Here is a 9,884-nt window from a genome sequence, read left to right as displayed (position 1 = left end):
GTCCAGACTTTAAAGAGTTGTAGCTGCTTCAAGAGCTCAGGGATCTTATAAAAATTTGAGTTGCCTAAAGAGGAAGGATGAGATGTCTAACCCAGATAGTCATTGAGGAGTCTGCTTATATGCAATGACTGTGTCACACTTTTAAAACAGAGTAATGGTGCAAGATTCTTCTAGTGGTTATGAAGTGTGTTCTGATTCCTTCCAATGCGGGTAGAATTCTGCCTGCAAAACTGGTATCTAAGGCCTCCAATTAACTGATGTTTCTCTCCCCTACAGTTGTTTATATCACTATGCATTAGATTGAACTGAAAAGTGCTAAACTGTATTGAGCTGCTTTTTAACTAGCAGTAGAATGAGCGACTGTGTTGTAATAAGTTCTGTGAGGAGACAGGTGCAGTAGAGACATTTTGCTGCTCCAGGTAGAGTAACAAATGCCACTCTCTCCCCAGTCAAGGTCCATAATAACCAAGATCAACCAGGTTTGGCATCTAAGACACAAAATTCAGCACGCACCTCTCCCAGAAGTAAAAATCCAGCATGCTGTTATAACTGGAGTAGGCCCGTTAAAATCAAAAGGAAATCAAAAGCATGAAATTTATTAAATAACAATAAATCCATAACAATTTGATATCTTGTTATGATATTAAAAATCTTCAGTTTGAGCTGGTCACCTCACTCTGCCTAATGTTAGACCTATATGGAGTAGGTTCTGCTCTCCTGCAAAGGCAGGGAAAGTAAGGGACCCTAAACAGATAAGCCATTGCGATATCTTAAACCCTCTGTATATGTGCAGCATTTCCATTTATGCGCCTCCATATTCTGAGCTGAGTTTCATTCCTGGGTATTATTGGTACAAAAACAAACATATTAGGTTTAGAATCAATATGGGTAGGCAATAAACATTCTGTAATAAAAAGAAGGAATGTTATAGCACCAGGAAGAAGGCACACTCATGGATAAGATGTGGCATGGAGAAGTAGTGTGTAAAAAGCAAGAGTGAAGTACATCTTGGGATTTTAATCTCCCTACTGAAATATTTCTTCCACAGACCAGTATTCAAGTATGATATGGTACAGATGTTAAATCACTACAAACAGTTTTGCCAAATAAACATCATTCCTCTAAGCATCAACATCAGTTACACATGTTTCTTCTCCATGCCTTTTGTCTATTAACAGGACTCAAATTCTCCCCTCATAATCTCTGAGTTTAATCTCCCCCCAACATTTTCATTGGAAGAAAGCCACTCAGTTTGAACCTCTGGTGGCCAATACGACTTGTCATAAAAGCCTGCTGTAAAAATCTTCAGGGGAAAAAAATCATTCAGCAAAAATTTTAAGAACCATTAGTACCTATGTGTCCTGCATTGTGATTTTTCTTTTTACTAGCACACTAAATATATTTTAAACCTACACCTAAAATCGTGAATTGTGAATACAAATGAAAGTATAGTATCAGTGTGTACCATATCCAAGTACTCATCTAGGACTTGTGAATGGCTGCAGTGTCATGTGAAATTTGAACTTTAGCAAATCCGGGATTACCTTTGCAACATGAATTCAACACAGAGGAATACTACCTGGACATATCTCAGGCTACAGGTCATGAGCCTATAGACAACTCAACTCATCTTAGTCACTGATTCCCTTATTCAACATCACAAAACTGTCTTACCAAAGAAAACTTGGTTCAGTGACAAGAGAACTGCAAGATGCTTTAAATAATTAAAATAATTAATAATTTCTCCATAACAGCTCAAAACAAACTGTCTGGTAATTAAAAAAAAAATTACATTATGAGAAAACCTTTTTCTTTTTGTTGCTCATGAGTGATTTTAGGAGCAATATTGCACAGCACCCATTCATCTTACATTGATTTATGCAAAAGATATGGGCACAAGTTTGCCAAGAGCCTCAGATGATGAACTTCGGTACATTTAAGTACAAAAGAGAGAACGCAAATTTGCAAATAGAAACCTGAACATCCAGCATGCACTTCCATTTTCTCTGCATTGTTGTTTTTTTTAATTTATTAGGAAGTTCTCTGTCTCTTGAAATCAATTTGCCCAAGACAGCCAAAATTCACAATGATACAAACATGGACATATGAGCTTGTAATGTTCTAAAGACAGAATATGAAACTTCTACACACAAAATGAAGACACAATGTCCATTCCCCAATATGGAGATATCCTTTTGGAGTTCTTTACAATTTGTTCTTATTCCCACCACCCCAAACCATTTTATTTCATTAGCAAATGTGACCGCCTACCTACTCACCTCTGACTCCAGGTGCTTTATGATCAAGTTAAAAGGCACCAGTCCCAATACAGATTTCAATTCTACTATTCATGGGCCATTTCTTCTTACTTTTTACTTCCTGTTCTTTAGTCAGTTTTCAGTCAATAACTTCTCTTATTCCATGCTAAATTTGCTCAGGAGTCTTTCCTGAGATCCCTTGTCAAAGAGTTTTGGAAGTCTCAGTAAACTCAGGGTTTATCTACTTGTCAGCTTTTGCAATGCACCAATGAGAATATTCTGTTATGCATTCCCAATTTGCTGTTCTCACTGTTTTTTCCAGATGCACATCTATGTGGATCTCTGCGAGTTCTGTTGCCACACTTATCCCCATTTCAAATGAAGATGGGAGTGTGTGATGCAGATGCCTTTGAAACGTCTGTGTTACACACAGGGTGAAAAATTTTGGGGAAACTATCTATCCAATGAAGCACATTCTGTTGTCATGAGATCTTCTTCCCTCTTCTCTGTGTACTCTGGGAATCGTCCATCACTCTTTAATTTAAAGGGCACTTGATAATAGCAACAATCCCCACATGACAAGAGAGAAATAGGATCAAAGAAAGGAAAATCAATGCAGGGTACTTTGGAGAATAAAGATTTTCAGAAGAAAGGTCCAAAATCTTTAAGATCAGAAATAATAGTAAGGGAAATATTACAATCAACGAAACAAAGAAACCTTCCTGTGCAAATAAAGAAGGTTTCGAAATGGCACTTTGCCAAGAGATGGGAGAGGGTCGAAGTGGGAAGAGATCAGGTGAGCAAGAATGTGCTGCCCCATCACAGAAATGCCAATCCTGTTCATGTAATACCTTATGATATGGATCCACCCGCATTGGGAATCCACACTGCCAATAATTCACATCCTTCAGGATACAATGGGAAAAAACAAATGTATTAATTTGATATCTGTGGGGGGTTTGGAGCCCTCCCCCAAAGTAAATCAAGTGTGTTCACATTTGAAACCGCAAATCTCAAGGCTGAGAATGTGGAAGGAGAACTGTATTACTGAATCTTACTCTAAATCTGGCCAAACCTGAAGGGAGGATGGTGTGGCAGAAAGCAATACAGACATTGAATGGTGTGATTAGGCAACTTCGGTATATATCCTTAAACAAGGATTAGAGCCAAGAAGGGAGCAGAGGACAATTATGGTCAAAATCAGCAGGTACACGTCTACTCTGTTCCCACAGGAGACACCCATCAGGCTTTGCCTGTTAGAGTACAATCAAGGCAGAGGGATAAAATAGCCATCTAACCTAGGAAAAATGTATCATCAGTATGGAGGAATCACTTCTACACAATGGTCTGAGTTCTTCATGTTACTGGAAGTTTCAAAAGCACTTTGTACCCAACAATTTGGCTCTAAAATGTTTCTGAGACAAATTTTGTGGATAACCAGGGTAATTAAGTAGGGAGTAAGTGAGGGAGGGCTGTTCCTGTAACTCTTCTGGAATCTGATCCTCAGCATTGATGGTGTCCAATGTGCAGTGTATCAGTGCTCTGACCAGTGGGAATGGCATCATATTGTGCTCCCCTGCTAGAAATGACAATATATGGACTTCAGAACAGCAAGGCAATGCCCATGCAGGGACAAACACATTCTTTTGACTGAGGAAATGCATGTTGAAACAGATGCTCCACATAGATTTTTCCAAGGCTGAAAAGAGTAGTGCACGAACCATGTCAATAGCCCCAAGTATGTATTCCTGAGGTTTCACCAGCATCTGTGGCTGGCATCTTCAGAGAATGCTTTCCCTGGAAAAATTGGGTGTATATATACTGTGTGGGCCTGGGAACGCAGGAGTGAATACACATGCAAATCACTGCTGCATTCCCAGGCTCACACAGTATATATACACCCAATTTTTCCAGGGAAATCATTCTCTGAAGATGCCAGCCACAGATGCTGGTGAAACCTCAGGAAGAAACTTTTCTGGAACATGGCCACATAGCCCAAAAAACAAAAAATAATTGCTGTTCCCCACATCTGTCAGCCTGAGAAATACTGGTCTATAATACTTTATCAAGTATGCCACTTATTAATAATTTACTTTTTTAAAAAAAGTAAAGCCTTATTTTTCATGCAGTTTATCACATCAGTTATCAAAGGTAATGATAAAAGCGATACTTCCTCAAAGACATTTGTTGAATTAAATCCACGATGAATCCTCTCTTTAATAAAAAGGAAATAGCAATATGGTTCAGTCCCTACACACATCAGACTAGCACAAGAGACTAGAGGCTAAAAATGGCTCATCATAATTTATTTTCATGTTAAAATGTACAGCTTGTTTTTGCTTTAAGTGACTGACTAAAAAGGTACCATAAATACAAGAGAAAGTCACTGGGTCTATTTTTATACATGAATCAAGCCACTTGGCTTTTACAGTCAACTCTGTACAGGTACAAAGGCTACCAAAAGAAAAAAGAAAAAAGGAGAATAAGAAGCCATATAAACAGACACACATACCTTCTGCTTTTTACATGCGCTCTTTAAGTTTCATTTGAGCTATTCACAAGCTACTGCCCTATGTACTTCTCTTAAAAAATAACTCCAATATTTTATAAAGATAGAAAAATTTACAGATGGAATGAAAATGTAAAGTTAGAGGCATTTCCATAAAATAGCAACTTTACACCAAACTCACTAAACTTTTAAAATTCTGCCAAGTATTTGGATATATATGAAAATGTTCCAAACCGTGTTGAACATTGGTATGTTTAACTGGCGATCGATAAAGGTTTGCATTACAAAAAGGAACAATAAGCTGCCTTTTTCCTTCTCGGGAGGGGGGGGGGGAATATCTGCAGTCAGATCAGATTGTATCTATATGTTATGTTACCACCTTTACACCAAATGTTCAAGGGTGTAATCCATCAGGAGACTCTTCTGTGCCAGCTCCATGGACATTAATCAGATTTGTGCAAGAGCACAGTAGTACACAGGGGAATTTCCCAGTGGATTGCACTCAAAAAGTTTCAACTAATCAAAACTGGAATAGCTTTCATAGCTTCTTTTTTTTAAAAAACCAGATTTTAAAAATCTAATTAACAAAAATATAATTTTACCCCCACCCCCACCCAAAATGGGAACAGCCTAAGCAAGGCAAAATAAAAAGAAAACCCTAAGGAAAAAGAAAACACAACGCAAATTAAGAGAATGGCTTACTGTTAAGCACAACACTTGTACAGTACTTGTACAGTCACTAACAAAGACATTAGCGGCATGCAAAAGTGTCAATTTGAGAAACAAAACAGTTCATGAATGCAATGCAAAAAGGCATTTACATGGCGGAGGAGGGAAGGAAGGTCAGAACAGGAGGAAAGCTCACAGTCCAGCACAACATCAGATATACTCCAAAACTAAGACCCACATTTCAAATGGGAGCAGGCACATAAAAATGGCTGTGAACCATCAGTTTGTTTTGCATGTTTGCAGTACATTGAAGAAGTTCTCTTCATCACAGAACTTTAATAATACCAAAACAAAACAAAAAAAGCAAACGAACGTAAATTACAAATGGGAACACATTTATATAAGGCTTTCTGCTGCATACATTTTTAAAATGGTGTCAACAAATGTTTTTGTATTCACACCAATTGCTGGTTTTGAAATCATACTCTCTGAAAGAACATAGATTTGTGCAGGCCAAATCCTAGCATGCCAGTTTGGTACGGCAACTGTCTCCATACCCCCACCCCCATCCCACAATCCTACCTACGCATATAAGAACTATTCAGAGACTGCTTGGACATGCCAGTATTTATATAGCCATGATGTGCTGGAGGAGTATACATCATGTTGCTATGGGGGGTAGTCTGCATTGGTTGTTGTGCATATGGCTGACTTCCCATCATTCCCATTTGCATCTGCATAGGGTACTGGGCTGTTTGATTCATATACCCATGATTTGCATGGTAGCCTCCATTCATCATAGGTTGGGACATACTATACCCATTCATAGCATTAAGGGTATTCATATTCATGTTCACAGAATTGACATTGTAAGCTGGAGCTGGCATTAAGTTCACACTCATGTTCATGCCACGCTGCATGGTTAAGGTGCGTGCTGGCCCTTGCATGGCCACAGTCTGTGAGGCACGCCCATAGATCTGTGGCTGGTGGGCTGATGCAGCTGGTGGTAGAGGTGCTGACTTAGTTCTTACTGAAACATGACCTTTCCCAGGCATCTGGGTTTGCAGTCTTTGGGCATGGGACAGGCCAATATTGGATGTGGCCATGTTACGCTGCAGAAGGGGAGGTGGCAAATTCATGGGAGGAGGAGTGAGGTTAGGGGGTGGAGTCATTGTAGCCTGGACTTGGCCTCCAACTTGAACTGGATGAGGAGACTGAGAAAGCTGAACAAGTCCCGTGCTACTGAGAGGAGCAGACAAAGAGGCACTATTTGCATAGGAAGTAACAGCAGCTGAATGACTGTAAGGCAACGAATGGTCCATAAGTGTGTTGGTTAACTGCTGCAGTTTGGCAAGGCTGAAGGTAGCAGATGGCTGTGGATAATGCCCCGCTGCAAATTCACCTTGGCCCATTCTTTCATACAAGCCAATATTGGCATTGCCAGTCTCTGCAATTTCACTTAACTGCATCGGTGGGCTAAAGTTAGCAGCCATGCTGCACTGAGGAAGCTGCTGGTTGCTACTTGGTGGCCTTTCAATTACGCAACCTTGAGGAGATTTCACATTACAAGGAGGGGGAGAGTTGATGCTGGTGTTCTGCATCATGCTGCAGCTTCCGTTCATGTTGGACATCTGTTGGGTCACGGCACAACTGCTCTGTGTCATGTTAGTCGATGTAAGATTGCTATATGAGCAGCTGTTTTGTGAGGAGCTGTTTGTACAGATGCTATTACCCATGGTGGAATCGTAGCTGCTTGGGTTCTCATAGTTCTCTGTTGTGCTCTCAATGCTACCTAGATCACTAAATCCACTGTCAACAACCTGCTGAGAATGGTCAGAAACGGATGGAACATCCATCATGGGACTGGTTTCCATATTCTGCAGAGATGGAACAGAGATAGCATTTTGATCAGGGCTGATTTGAGTGTAACTGGTTTCCAATGGAGGCACATTTGGACTATTAGCAGAACGAACTGACTGGCTGGGATGGGACTGTACAGATGAGCCAGGACTACTGTGATCAGACTGTTGACAGTCATCCAAGGTGCTTATCTGGGGATTTCCATCAGTATTGGTATATGTCTGCAGGCTTTGACATGCCTCCTGAGTCTCTGCAGAATCCTGAAATGCATCTTCATGTTCTGTTGTTTCCTGTGTTAGAGACTTTACTGCTTGGATTGTTTCAGAATCTGCTTCCATGGTTTCTGCATTTGTGTCCTTGAATGCAGAATTTAATTCCTTATTTTCAACTTGCTTTTTATCTTCTGTATTTTCATTACTCAATTCAGAAACAGGCTCCAGAACAGCAGGAAGCTCTTTAGGGTCACTGTTGCACTCATTTGCAAGGTCATCTCTGCAGTCTATTGCATCTTCCTGATTTGATTTTCCATTCAGTTCATTTGCATCTAAAAAAGACTCCTGATTCTCCAGTACTTCTTGGAGTGCTCCTTCCGGTGCTGCCTCCTGAGTCTCCACTTCTGCTGAACACATGTGGCTCTCATCCTCATCATCAGCATCACGATCCTCATTACGAGATTTTTCCTCCTCTTCTTCTTCATCAGGCTCCAAATGCTCAGGCTCCTCTTTCTCCATTTCAGTTTCCTCTTGCTGGTTTTTATCCTGGCTATTTACACTTTCCACTTCTGCTGTGTTATTTTCCTCCTCTTCTGGTTTTTCTGTTCTGCATAGCTCCAAATACTCAGATACTGAGTCGCTTGCCTCATCTTCACACGGCAACGTGTTTTTTTCTGTTCTGCATAGCTCCAAGTACTCAGACACCGAGTCTCTTGCCTCATTTTTACATGGCAAAATGGTTTCAGAGGGTTTCATTTCTTCTCTGTCAGCAGAATCTTGGGACGAGTTGCTTTCAGCCAGTTCTTTTGAATCTTCTCCCATCACCTGATAGTCAGGCTCCATAGGAGTCTCAGGCGGAGTGTACAAATTAAGCTTAAAACCTGTTTTTCTTTCTTTGCTTTGCCTCCATTTGGATGGACACTGTTTCATTCCTTTTGGCCACCCTTGCTTACACATTATTGGCTGAGGATTGTCTTTACTGACTTCTTCCAGGATGGCTGCATCTTTTTCTGCATTAGCTGTGGGGTATGGAGAAAACAAGACAAGGGGGAAAATTAGTCGAATTCAAGGTTTACAGCTGGTTTATAAATATCTAAATAAACTTTAAATATCTCTTTCTAATAATCTTTATGACAACAATATTTTCACCTGTCACTTTAACTATTTTAATAGAAAAATCAGGGCATAAACATTCTAGTCAATTGCTGTAAACAAACTCTTTCCAGATAGTGGAAGGGATATAATTCACTCATCCTTTCCATAAATGCACATTCCACTCTAACCTCATATTATATTTTTTGTTGACAGTTTTTAAAAGAAAATGAATCCTAAATCAGAAAAAAAATGAGTGGAAAATCACAACAGATCCATAGTGAGGGATTATAAAAACAGAATGTGAAAACATGAAAAGTTTGGAAAATATATGGTTTATCACTAAATGCACATTTTAAAGACAGTTGTGGGAAACATGCAGCAAATGTGTGTTTTTTAAACATCTGGCTGACCAGATGTATTTTAAACATATGATACAATATGAAAGTTTATTACAGTCAAAAAACAGCATTATTCTACAGACAACAAGCCTATATGAAATAGTATGCAATAAGTGTCAATGCTAAGTAAGAGTACGCAGCTAAAACAAAAATCCAAAACAGTTCACACACACTTGCACACTTCTCTAATATTTAAAAGAAAAGCCCAATATATTATTATTCCAATTATTTAGTATTCATAATCACCTTCTTATAAGTAATAGTGACTTTGTAACTGAGAATTTGGGTCTGCTAATAGATAATCCACACAGAATGTACTAGATCTCCCTGGATTTTTCTCACAAATTGAGATACTAATATCAAGATGCAAATCAAGACAGAAAGGGTAATACAATAATACATGGATGACACTTTCTATGTCACCTGCATTGCAGGGACAGAAATGCTCTTGCATGAGTATCTTACAAAACCTTCCTTCCAGCAGTGTGTAAGGTAAGACATTAAGTCTAGTCAATGTAAAAGCCATTCTGTATTTAATAACTGTCAGATCTGACATAAAGTTTGAGATTTTAAACATCCCCCTGTACTCCCAAAGATTGGGGGGGGGGGTAAATGATGGTTGCACTTCAATGTTCCTGATTTGCTGGGCAACAGATGTCTTAATGTTCTGGTATTTGATGGCCAAAATAGGGACAACAGAGTAACCAAAGCACAACTGCAGAGTCTTTTCCTATTCAGACTGAAAGGAATCAATCAGTGTCAGAGGGGTCAAGCCCACAGGAAAGAACATCCATTTTAGCCAGTAGTTTATTTTTATTTACAGAAGCCTCTACAGAGATTTGCCCTATCTCTGTCTTCAGTTTAGTACTGGGGACATATGTTG

At 39.4% G+C, this 9,884-nt stretch overlaps 2 protein-coding genes across 2 annotated transcripts in view; both read right to left on the bottom strand.

Moving 5' to 3' along the window:
* The window catches only part of SAMD8 (sterile alpha motif domain containing 8), a 324,372-nt gene that overhangs the window by 191,932 nt on the left and 122,556 nt on the right, over nt 1-9,884 (bottom strand). The gene's annotated exons all lie outside the window — the stretch shown is intronic.
* KAT6B (lysine acetyltransferase 6B) overlaps nt 4,543-9,884 on the bottom strand; it is a 166,099-nt gene continuing 160,757 nt past the window's right edge. Inside the window, exon 15 of the mRNA XM_042458444.1 lies at nt 4,543-8,527. Coding sequence (XP_042314378.1) covers nt 6,015-8,527 — 2,513 coding nt within the window. The 3' untranslated portion in view covers nt 4,543-6,014. The remainder of the gene's footprint in view (nt 8,528-9,884) is intronic.

Source organism: Sceloporus undulatus, chromosome 3, assembly GCF_019175285.1.
Source record: "Sceloporus undulatus isolate JIND9_A2432 ecotype Alabama chromosome 3, SceUnd_v1.1, whole genome shotgun sequence".
NCBI lineage: Eukaryota > Metazoa > Chordata > Lepidosauria > Squamata > Phrynosomatidae > Sceloporus > Sceloporus undulatus.
Note: the sequence above shows the minus strand (reverse complement) of the source record. Positions and strands in the feature narration are given on the sequence as shown.